At 35.9% G+C, this 12,203-nt stretch overlaps 1 protein-coding gene across 4 annotated transcripts in view; it reads left to right on the forward strand.

Moving 5' to 3' along the window:
* The window catches only part of ESYT2 (extended synaptotagmin 2), an 81,134-nt gene that overhangs the window by 51,178 nt on the left and 17,753 nt on the right, over positions 1-12,203 (forward strand). For 2 of the 4 annotated variants that reach the window (XM_039707133.1, XM_039707144.1), the window contains exons 7-14: positions 29-84; positions 4,814-4,934; positions 5,553-5,729; positions 6,190-6,272; positions 7,465-7,513; positions 8,155-8,244; positions 8,896-8,991; positions 11,781-11,882. In XM_039707133.1, coding sequence (XP_039563067.1) covers positions 29-84; positions 4,814-4,934; positions 5,553-5,729; positions 6,190-6,272; positions 7,465-7,513; positions 8,155-8,244; positions 8,896-8,991; positions 11,781-11,882 — 774 coding nt within the window. The remainder of the gene's footprint in view (positions 1-28; positions 85-4,813; positions 4,935-5,552; positions 5,730-6,189; positions 6,273-7,464; positions 7,514-8,154; positions 8,245-8,895; positions 8,992-11,780; positions 11,883-12,203) is intronic. The other 2 variants (XM_039707154.1, XM_039707163.1) reach the window with 1 other exon arrangement.

Consider the following 12,203-nt stretch of genomic DNA (forward strand, 5'->3'; position numbering starts at 1 on the left):
CTCTCCCTCTTTTCTCTGCAATTGACAGCTTTTGGAAATTAACTGGACTGGACTGACCAATCTTCTGGATGTTCCAGGACTGAAGTGAGTATATCTAAAGCAGTGTTTGATATATCTGCACCCCAGTAGAGCCCAGAAAATCTCAAGACCATCAGTTGAATAGTTTCTAGGTTAGATGACTCTGAACAGTTCTCTCTTAATGTAGAATTATATGAAATTGCTCAATTTGCAGAAGGTAGTGATTTCACCACAAGTCAAAGTATGCCAAAAGTATATCTAGTAGGTCTTGTTAAAAATACTTTGAAAATATAATTTGTAATGTGCTTCTTTTAGTGTTCTCAGCCTTTCCAGAATCTTGTGAATTTCCTATCTGCCATCTCCTATGAAAGACACAGAACCTTCCTTTTATGCCAATGGGTTCATGACATCTTGGTTCTTGGCTCTGTATGCCAATCCATCTCCATTTGCTTGTGTAAAGGTTGTTAGAAGAATCTTAAGATTATTCAAATTAAATTTCTAATATCTTCAAGTGTTTACTTTTAAAGCTTTCAGTTTATTATGTGAAGATCAAGTGGAGTAGCAAAAACACTGACTGTATATGGCAATAAAATAGCTTAGCGTATTCAGAGCTTTTCCTAATACCACATGATAAAATCCCAAATGAAAAAGCATCAATAGAGGTGCAAATCAGGATGCTTTCAATTATTATAAACCTGATAAAGTTAAATCCATTAATGTATTGGTATTTATCAGGTTTTAATAGTTACCCAGGGGCTTTTTAATATGGAGACAATGGCAAAGGAGAAAATGGTGGATCTGATACACACTTGGATTTTGTGACTACCCCTTTTATTAGATCACATACTCTCAAGAGTTGGCTGAGTCCAGAATTATTTTTTATTGTTTCAAAACAGGAGTTTGAATTTAGTTATTAAATTATTCCCTTAGTAATCAATTGCATGACTGAAGTGAGTTTTGCTTTCCTTAGACACGTGAAGCCGTTGTGTGGAATCCCAGCTGAACAGTTTGAAATTAGAACTTGCATTAAGTAGGTTAATGGCTCCAAGAATTGCTCATGTTTCAAGCCTGCATAAGACAGTCTCTAAGGAAAGAGGTTTTCTTGATGAGTGAGAGAAAATGGCTTCCAAAATACAGCTCCTGAGTAATAATTCCCCTTTTTGATATGACTAAATTTACATTTAGTACTTAACTTTACTAGGCTCCTGAGACTCACATCCTGCTATATATTTGCCTGACTGCAAACACAAAACCTCAGATGTAAACAAAGTCTCGCTAAATATCTCAAGTTTATGGTTTCCAGAGCAACCAAACTTGGCCACATATGCAAAACCCGGTGCCATCTAGACGTGGTATAGTTTCTATAGTAACTGTAACTGGGATGACTCATGTTCTGCCTTGCCAAGAGGTTTCTTTAGTGCTGTATTTGTTTTTCTTATCTGTATAGATAAGTTGTGTATTTTGGTCTGACAACTTGACATATTGTACTTGTTATAAACAATGATGAACAAGAGATTGCTGCCACCACAGGTACCTTTATAATCCTATGGCTGTTGGCTGAACACTGAGCTGCTTATTTGTACTGTTTGCAAATGTCTTCTGCTAATTGAATTTCAGCATTAGCTGCTGGAAGCTTCCCTGTCAGCTGTTAACAATTTTTTCATTGCTTTTCCTATATGACTCCACAAGGAGAAGGACACACAAGTAATTCATGTTCCATGATTAGTATAGCTTGTGGAGAAGTGGAATTAAAATCTCTGTGTGAGGAGAAGCCAGGCTGTGAGAATACTCAGGTGCTTTCAGGAGAGGATGTGGATGATGGGAAGATGCTGGGGTTACTTGAGATACAGTGAAAACACTCTACGCAGTCAGAAATGTGCTGTCTCTGCAGTATGAATAAAGACAGTGCAGGAAAAGTACACAGCTGATAAAAATTTATAAAAATTAAGTAGAACTAAGTAGAGAACAATACAAAAGAGTAGGCAACTAACAATTATTTTTCTGCAATGAAATTGAGCTTTTGAAGACAGTCTAATAAACAGTATGAAACATTGCACACTTCTTTCACTTTTTTGAACTGAAGAAATAATTGTACATAGAATCATTGACTAAAGTTTTATGATCTTAGGAAGCTAGTTTTTAATGATGCATCAACATAAGGGTTTATATTAACGCATCATTCTCTGTTGCTTGCAGTGTTTTGTCTCTGTTTTCCATAGATCAGGCCACTTAATTTAGATAACAAAAAATGCAAAGGATTGTCATTTTTGCCTTGTATTCATGAAGAATACTTTGCATCCAAGAGCACCCCAGCTGGCTAATACTAGATGAGATTTAAACAGCTTAAAACAGTGTTGTTTTAGCATTCATTTAATTCATTAGTTGCATACAATCTTCAGTGTTCTTTTTCAGCTCCATATTTAAAGTTAGGGTATCTGCTACCTTCTGGGAGTTCAGTTGCTCTGTGTAAAACTTGGTGAAACTTCATTAATGCTGCCTCATTTTTCTCAGGTGTTTTTTGTGAAATTCAAGTAGTAATGTTGGGATAAAATTATGAGACTGACCTCTGGAACCAGAATTGGGGTTTGGTTCTGGCATAAAGGATTGTGAGTCCTCCCAGTGCTTGGGCTGTTTCTTTCTCATATTTAAGGACATTTGCTGTGGCTCTGTTTGAACATTCAGTCAGTCTCTGAACCTTTAATGCAGGTCCAGAGTAGGTTTATTTATGCCTGTGATTACGTAAAGTTTGTGATCTTAAGGAAATACTAGAGAAGAGCAGGGCAAGCTCTGCTACCATTGCTTTCCTTGCACAGCTCCTTTGCTTTCTGTCAGTTATTTTTCTCCATTAATTGTCTGTTCTTAAGGGACTGAGTATGAAGGCAGAGCTTTCTCTTCTGAGCTTTCTCTTCTTGCCAAGTAGGGACACTAACAAAAGCAGGAACAAAAAAGCTTACCTGATCTCTATACTAGAGTTTTGTCATTAGACTTGTATTTTAAAAAGTGTGATTGTTGCATGTGTAGTTGCCATCACTTCAGCTTGGGTTTGGTTTTTCTTTTTCTTTTAATGTTAAGACTGGTTGAGATGTTTATCTTCAATTTTTGTCACCTCTTGACAAAATAATGAATTCTATTTTCTTGGCTCATTTCAGAGAGCATAAATTGAAAGCAAGATGTTTGGCAAAATTAAACTTTAAAGTTTGAAAAGCAGTGTGTTAAAATGATAGCTAACTGAAGCTGTTCTTCAGATAACATTATTATCTTGTAGCATTTGTCTTAAGATTTACTGAAATTGAATTTCTAGGGTTCACATAGAATGACAACCTTTGTAAATGTGATTGGATGAACTCTGCATGAAAGAGAGGGGAAGGAAGACTCTTTAGGGCACATGTGAATTAACTCAGAAGTTGAGAGGAAACTATTTTCCTCTGGGCAGTATCCTAACATTATCCACTTTGTTCTTTCTAACCAGAAGCCTGCACAGACCTGTCCATTGATTTTGGTGCAGCCTTGAGCTCCCTCTGTTCCTGCTGTTCTGAGTACCATTACAAAGTCAGCCATGTTCCATCATGTATTGTACTTATCTGGATTTCCAGTGGAAGTGGGCAGCCAGGGGGTTGCAGGCTGTTCAGGTTGCAAATGTCTGGCATGAAAATCAGTGTGGATTTTTACTGGGCCAGATTGTATTTAATGGGTTTGTTCTGTTGCCCATCTCTAACATAATTGCTCACCACTACATTTTCCTTCCAAATGAAACTGTAACACATATCATGTTTCACTGCAGTTTTTGTGTTTTTATATGCTAGCTCCTGAGTCAGAGCTATTCCCAGCTTCAGATTCAGACTTAGAATACTTCACAAGGTGCTCACACACAAGTGCTTAATCCAAAAAATGTTCAAAGTAATCAAAGGTTATTTGCATCTTGGTTTCACAAAGACTGTAAAAAGGGAATAATGGAGTGTATTTAGGAGGAGAAACGTCAGCTCCACGGGCTTTAGTGAGAATGTCCCTCTGCAGTTCAGAGTATCTCAAGTATTGTTGTAATGACCTCTCTGAACCTTTGTACATCCTCCTGAGATGTCCTGGTTGGTTGTGTTCTGCCTCCTGCCTGTGTAGGCAATGTGTGGAACCAGTGCTGTTGGTCTGACTATGATTTGTTGTCAGTTCAGACCTCAGCTGGGTGACCTTGTAGCTTAGGAAATTGTTCTCTTCTCTGTTTGTGGAGGGGTGTGGGGTTTTATGTGCTTCATTACCAGGGTGGTTGCATTGCCACTCCCTTTTCACTGAACAAAACCAGTTTTGCTTCCCTAGGCTACGTTTTACTCAGCCATGAGCTTGTGCTCTGTGTGTCTGTGGTTTAAGTGATGGTCCTCCCAGCTCAAGAGGACAAGTGGTTTCATAACAATACAGGAAGGGGTAGCCAAACTTGCAAGGACAGATAAATCATTATTGAAGTACAAAGTAATTAAACAGTTACCATCTGCTTGGTTATATGCATTAGAGGCAAGAGAACTTTTGCAATAGGCTTTTACCTAGGCTGGTTTTAAAAGGCAAGGCTGAGGGGGAAATTCGGTTGTGGCAGGGAAATGAGAACTTTATATTAATCCCTGTGGTTTCTGCTGTTCAGTGTCTGCTGCTTCCACCTGGTGGCCGTTTGGGCAAGAATCCTTTATTTTAAGTTTACAAACCAGATGTGTTCTCTGCTTTCCCAGGAAGGCAAATATTTTCTCCATTTAGGTTGTTAAGCAGCAAAAGGAATATTTTCTTTGAAGTAACCGAGGATTCCTTTCTCCAACAGTGGCTTATCAGATACAATAATACTGGATATCATATCCAACTACTTGGTCCTTCCAAACAGAATTACAGTGCCCCTGGTCAGTGAAGTGCAGATTGCTCAGCTGAGGTTTCCTATACCAAAGGTAAGCAGGTTCCTGTTCACAGCCATAATTGGGCATTTAGTTTCTTCTGTACTAATTGTTCAAGGCAATCTGGAGGAATTTTGAAATACAATTACTTCCCTAGTACAAGTTGCTGTGAATTCAATCACTGATAATAACTGATTTAATTTAGAAACAATTTCTGTGAAGTTAATGTTTCAAAAGAAGCAAGAAAGATTTATTTATTCTTTTTTTTTAATCTTAAACTTATTACTTTTACAATCACTAGAATGTTACAATCTGGTTTAACTGTATAGATAAAAAAGTAGCATGTGTTTTATATTATCATGGAAAATTACTATTAATGTGCTTCACTAAATAGTTGTTGCTATTTTTTGCTACTCACTTCCAGAAACCTGATATTTCTTGATGTAACTGGCATGTTTCTGAAGGCTGATGGCAGTTTTTCTTTTCAGGAGTCTCTTGAGTGCTAGGTCTGTTGAGTGTGTGGATCATCACTGATATCTTCTATTTACAGTATGTCCAAAATAAATTTCATGTTAAGGAAATGGCAGTGGAAATTATAAAACATCTTTGTGTAAATTGTGATGACATGGAAGCTTTCAGATTACTACACAAACTCATCTTTTCCTTTTTCAGGGTGTTCTAAGGATACACTTTATTGAAGCTCAGGATCTAGAGGGGAAAGATACTTACCTAAAAGGGATTGTCAAAGGAAAGTCAGATCCTTATGGAATCATCCGTGTGGGCAACCAAATTTTCCAAAGCAAGGTCATCAAAGAAAATCTCAATCCAAAATGGAATGAAGTTTATGAGGTATAACCAATAAAAATACCTTGTTGTATGTTCTTCTTTATTGAAGAAACAAAAGAAGAAATATCCTCTTTCTTTTGTTAAAGAGGTTATTTTGGGGGTGTTCTTAAGGAGCTTCTTGATGTCTTCCTCTAGAAGCCCAAAGTTCTGTAACAAAACAGAAATTCTCCCTTTATTAATATATATATGGGGTTTTTTTGGGTTTGTTTTTTTTTTTTTTTTTGTCTAGACTGCCCATCAGTAATTCTGAAAAAGTAGTTTGGGCTTTTAGAGCCAACATTGACAAATTTTATCCAAAAAGCTCTTAAAATTGCTCTACTCATTAAATTGCAATTTTTAAAAGCATTTTCTTACTAATGCATTTGATTGTACAAAGGTACTGCAGCTCAGTGTTTTACTGTTATTATGCCATTTAACCAAGCTGGTCAGTTTTACTGATAATGTTCTCTCACTGAACTTCCAGGCCTTAGTGTATGAACATCCAGGACAGGAGCTAGAGATTGAGCTCTTTGATGAAGATCCAGATAAAGATGACTTCCTGGGAAGGTAAATGTTATGGAGAATATATTTGTAGGTATTGGAAAGAGATTAAATATTGTAATTTTTCTTCAATTATTATTTTTATTTTATTGCAGTTGTTCTGCTATCTAATTGTATTTATAAATAAATTATCTTGGTAGTAATTCCCTAACTACTTCATGTATGTAAATACATTTTTATGCAGATGTGCTTGGGTGTGTATATACATGTCTATATGTTTACATCCTTTCTGAAAAAAACAAGCCAGTATTGTGGGTTCCCAGAATTGTGCCCTAGCTTCTTTAACGTCTGTGAGCTAGCACGAAGTCTTAATTCTTTCTTCAGGCAAAGTTAATATAGTTTTATAACTCTGTATCTCCTTCATCTTCATAGCTTCTAAATGACTGTCTGGAGTTTGTTTTTCCTCTGAAGAGCTGATCTTAACTATTTGATTAAAGAGAAATTTTTACTGTAATGCTTTTACAAACATGACTCACTCTTTGACTCCATAGGTGTTTACTCATAAACATTTCAGTGTTTTAGCTAGCTTCTTTCTCCAGTAATTTGTCACCTTTATTTCTTGCAGAGTTTTGGAACTTCCCATTGTTGCTTTCCATACAGAGCAGAGCTCCCTTCCCTTTCCAGCTCCTCTCTTAACAGGAGCAACAGTACCTGCTTCTCATTAAAATAAAGAATTTTCTTTGCACTTCCCTAATCTTACACTGGGAGGAAGTGACATAATGTGTACCTCAGTACTAATAAAATAAAAAGCCAGGCAAATGTTCATGCACTGGCATGCAGATGTCTGCTCTGCTTAATTTTTAGCAGATTCACTCCCTGCTACATTTTTAGCTTGTGTGAACTAGAATTCTCCCAGACACTGCCAAAGCATGAATTTTGTCATAGGTGCTATTTCCAGTGGGTAGTTTGGATGTGCTCTCTGTTTTAAGAGTTGGGTCATATATATGTGAATTATATTGTGCCAGTTGCCCTCGTGGTTACAAAATGGGCTCTAGTGTAGGCATTTTCCTGAAATCCTGCACTCATCTTTGCTCAGCCATTTCATTCCTTGCTCCTTCTTTTCTTAGGTGCTAAAAAATTAGTATTCTGCTTTTTTGATCTCAGTGGATACTCAGCAAGCACAGGGTGGTGCTTGAGTTCTGTACTAGATCTTTTGTTTCTTGGCTAAAATAGTACTTCTTTTTTTCTCTTTTTCTAGTTTGATGATTGATTTAATTGAAGTTGAAAAGGAGCGTCTTCTAGATGAGGTAATCAAGTTCAGTAAGTTTTGGTTTAACCAGGCCCATATGTTGTAGATGTTGTTCTTCTTGGATTTTTTTTTTCCTGGGCATAGTTCCTGTATGTGCAAGGATAACCCTAATGCTGTAGAAATAGATGCCCTGATGATTAGTACAGTGGTTTAAGAGATATTTAAACTGGTGAGATCTGAAAAATAATGACATTCTTTGTTGGTCTTGGGGTTTTAAGGTTAGTCCTATGCAAATGCAAAAAATAGTAACTTAGGTATTTGGTGAGAAGTTTTTTTGCAATAGAATAGTTAATTGCTGGGCAGACTATTTTTGTCCTGTATGTAAGAGAGATTTTATAGGAACATTGTGCAGGATTTGTTTTCCCAGAACATCTTACAGAACTTTAAGAATTTTCTTGGTATTTTAAAGATGCTTTTATCATATAATGTATAATGTTTGTCTGGGTGATTTTATCATTCTGTGTTGTAATACTTTATACAAAATAAGACATTTTCATGGATCAGATCTTTCAGGTGATGTGGACTTCATCTCTGAAAGATTCGTAGCAGACTTTAGTGCTTCCTAAATATCTTGAAGAACTAATTGCAATCATAGATTTGTTTGCCAGATTATTTCACCTTACTTGGCTTAATTTTCAGTGGTTTACTTTGGATGAAGTGTCCAAAGGAAAGCTGCATTTAAAACTGGAATGGCTCACATTGATGCCAACTGCTGACAATCTAGACAAGGTATGAAAGGAACCCATTACTTTCCTTCTAATCTTAATTGTTTTGGGGTGATTTTGTTGTGACTTTTTTGTTTATTTGTTAAGCATGTAACCAGATCTCTAGCTGCTGTGAATTTGGAGAAACCTGTAACTTTATTCCAAGCTGCCTATCTTTAGAAATGTCAAACCAGTCATAAGTGTCAATGGTTTAAATGAGATTTTCAAATGCTTTTGTGGTTCTCTTCTTTTGTCTTAATGTTACTGTTTGAGATTTCATTAGTCTGGGAGGTAAAGATGGATATGATATTACAATCTGTCCGATCTAAAAAAAATAAGTAGGAAATGGGGAATGGGGTGCAAATTTCCATGCAAATGGTTTTGAAATATCTGTATGAGTCTTGCAAACTTATTTTTTATGCTTCATGCTCTGAATTTGTGAATAAATCTAAAAAAAATAAGTAGGAAATGGGGTGCAAATTTCCATGCAAATGGTTTTGAAATGTCTGTATGAGTCTTGCAAACTTATTTTTTATGCTTCATGCTCTGAATTTGTGAATATTTGCTTTTTTGGGAGATGGTTTTTGGTTTTTTGGTTTTGGTTTTTTTTTCAGAAATGAGAAAGAAATAGTAATAGTTGGTTTCCAGAAAGGCTTACAGTGTGTTTTTGTTTTAGGTGCTAACAAGCATTAGAGCTGATAAAGACCAAGCTAATGATGGGCTCTCATCTGCATTGCTTATTCTGTATTTGGACTCAGCAAGAAATCTGCCTGTAAGTTATGTTCTCATGGATACCCGTGTGTCACAGAGTCTCTTGGGTACTCCCAGCATGTCTTGCTTGGTAGTGTGACACTGCTTTACTAACACACATTGTGCCATCTTCTCTATAATTCCTCTCCTTTCAAGACGTGTAATGTAAGGTCCACTTTTTTAGTAGCATAGTATTTAGCTATATATTTATTAAAACATTATTCTTTAATCAGTGTGGTTTTTCTTTAAAGAATGCTCCTTTCCTGGACTTGAAAGGCTGCATGTTTTTATTATATGATGTTTTCCATACATGGTATGGGATTAGCATGAGGAATTTTAAGGAACTAACTGAGGAACAACTCACTTCCATAAGTTCAGGTGAACTCGCTTGCTTTGGCTTAGGATATTGCTGGAGATTTGGAGGTACTGAAGTCCTCACCATGAAATCAATCCCGTGTAGTTGATGTTACAGTGCCAGAATACTTGTGTGAGATTTCTACCAGATTGTTTTGTGCAGGGTGGTTTATTTGATTTTGCAAAACATAGAAATAAATAATGTTCTCTCTCTCTATGGATTTATGCTATTGGACTGTGAAGTAACTTGTTTTGGAGTTTATTTCAGATTAGTGAAGTACTATTCCTGGTTGTAATTGATAGCAGTAATAAAGTTAACTCTACCATAAAGAGATACATGAAATTTGACTGAGTTTGCTGGTTTTCAGCCTTGCTATTAGATGAGAAGTTCTGGAAGTGATGACTAAAATATTAATCAGAGAATAGTTTTCAAGCTTTGGATTTTTTTTGCATGCATTTTGCAGATGAAATTTAGGTTAAAATTAAGTTAAATCATAGTGGTAACAAATGAAACCTTAGTAGCCCAAACAATTTACATGACTGACTAGTGATTTCATGTCTGTTCCAGGGTGTATAGAGCAGAGTTTGGAAGTAGTATTTCTAGGCTATTTTAAAAGCTAAAAAGACTCATTTGGAATAGATCCTCATGTTTCCTTTTTAACCTCACTGTATATTAAATTCAGGCAAAATCTGTAACTTAGCAGAAAAAAAAAATAGAATTACTACAGAGTAAGCAGGAACAGAATAGAATTATGATGTGCTTAGCATCAGTTTCAGAGTACTGTGACAGATAGGAAAAGTCTGTCTGCCATCTGTTTTGTATAATAGATTCAGTTGAATCAATTTATGTATCTTCTTGTTCAACTACTGAATTTTAGTGAAACAGCTACAAATTTAATATGTTTGGTAAAATACACTAAAGCCTCTTACTTTAAATAAGTGGTGTAAAGTTCTCTCCTACACCAATTCCAGTCTTTTCTCTGATTCTCTGTTACATTCTCCAGCAAATACTGAGGCTTTGTCATAAATCAAAGTTTTTGTTTTAAACAAACATTCTCTAACATTGTCTCTTTCCTTTGGAAAGATGAGGTTGCAGGTCTCAAGTTCTACCTTTTTTGCAGACAGTATTTTAATTTCAGTCCAGGTAATCAGCAGATCTCTAAACTCTAGGGCACAGAAAGGAGGAGTTCTTTGTACAAAGCAGACGAGTTAGGAAATTGGGGAACAGCATCCCAAATGTCCTATTGCTGCATCTGATATTCTGTCTACAGTACAAGAATTGCCTGGGTGGGTTGAGAATGATGGCCATAGTGTGGGACCTGTCTAATCCTCTTACTTCTTTCTTCCTCTACCAGCCCAGAAAAGCAGTTGCAACAAATGACTCAATATTTAACTTCAAGTCACTTTCTTTCCAGTGTTGTAAAGAATATAATAGAAAATAACATGGAACAATTGTAAATTCCATGTACAAGTTTACTACAAAACTATAATATGATACTGTGTTAAATCAAATTTTCCAAAACCAGAGAGTGAAAGGCTTCACAGTTATGTCAAATAGGGGGAAATGCCATGGGAATACTTTTTTTATGCAGGAGAACTGAAAAGGTTGCTGTACATTCTAGAAAGACAATGTCATGGAGCTTCTACATGAACTGCAGTTAATTGTAGTCAATAGAGCTTTTTTATAGCCATAGGATTCTAATATGGAGCAACATTTACAAGACTAAACATGAAATTTGTTGGTTTCTCATGTTTTGCTGAAATTCAGTGGTAGGGGTTATGTAGAGAAATAGCAAGTTAATCTCTTGGGTTGCTTGCATTTATGGAGAAGAGAGAATTCAAAGAGAATGGTTAAAATTACACTGACCCTTATTAATAATTTGAAGAATTTTGTGCACCACTTTAACATTACAGTGAAATGTTTTCTACATGAATAATTACTTTTAATTACTTTGAAAATTGCCTTAAGTGAATGCTTATCACTGGTACATTTTAGGTCATGCCTTCAGCCTTGTTTTGTTGGAGTTACAGTGTTGAGTTACCACAACACAGGCCTTTCTTTTGCATCATAGTTGTGAGTTTCTGGCACACTGGGATGATTGATCTGGAAAAGAAATAGAAATGGTGTAGAAGGCTGGTTTCTAAGTTAGTCAACATTAGTTGGATCTGCCATATAAATCTGAACTATGAAGAGTGAGTCTGGAAAGTGGGTTAAGATATTTGAATAATTAATTTTAAAAAATAAATGAAAAAGCATTCCACCTTGCTGTGCTACAGAAAGTCATTTAATGGATGAAAGTATTTGTAATGACAATTACTTACTTTTTGTTACCTGCTGTTTTCTCTGGAATCCTTTGACTATTTTCCTTGACTTTTCTGTGTAGTAAAGCTGCTTATGCATTCATTCTGCCACAATCCCATCACTCTGCTTTCTCCTTCCATTTCCATCTTCCTAAGAGTATCTACGAGGGAAACTTTGGGTGTGGATACTTAAAAGAGAGGAGAGCATCGGGACTAGTCTTTTGTGAAAACACTACCTCACTCTATAGAGCACTATTTGTGAGTTCTCTGGTATTGTTTGTATTGTACCTTTTCTCTGCCAGAGTGTGGATTAGTGCTACTAAAGCCACTCACTCTAGTGGAATGAGAGCATGCAATTTGTTTTCCTGCATGGTTTCAAGAAGTGTGCATTGTTTTTGTGCTATTTTATTGCATTTTAAAGGCTACTTAAATTTCATTGATCAGCATATCATTGGGTAAGTAATTAACCTTTTATGATAAAACCCAAGATAAGTTTGTTGTAAAAGATCTTACATTTAACTTAAATTGCCGATTCATTGAGAAATAAAATGAATGTGCTAGCACACTTTGCGCTGGTTA

Source organism: Passer montanus, unplaced genomic scaffold (assembly GCF_014805655.1).
Source record: "Passer montanus isolate IOZ18808 unplaced genomic scaffold, ASM1480565v1 scaffold10, whole genome shotgun sequence".
Taxonomy (NCBI): domain Eukaryota; kingdom Metazoa; phylum Chordata; class Aves; order Passeriformes; family Passeridae; genus Passer; species Passer montanus.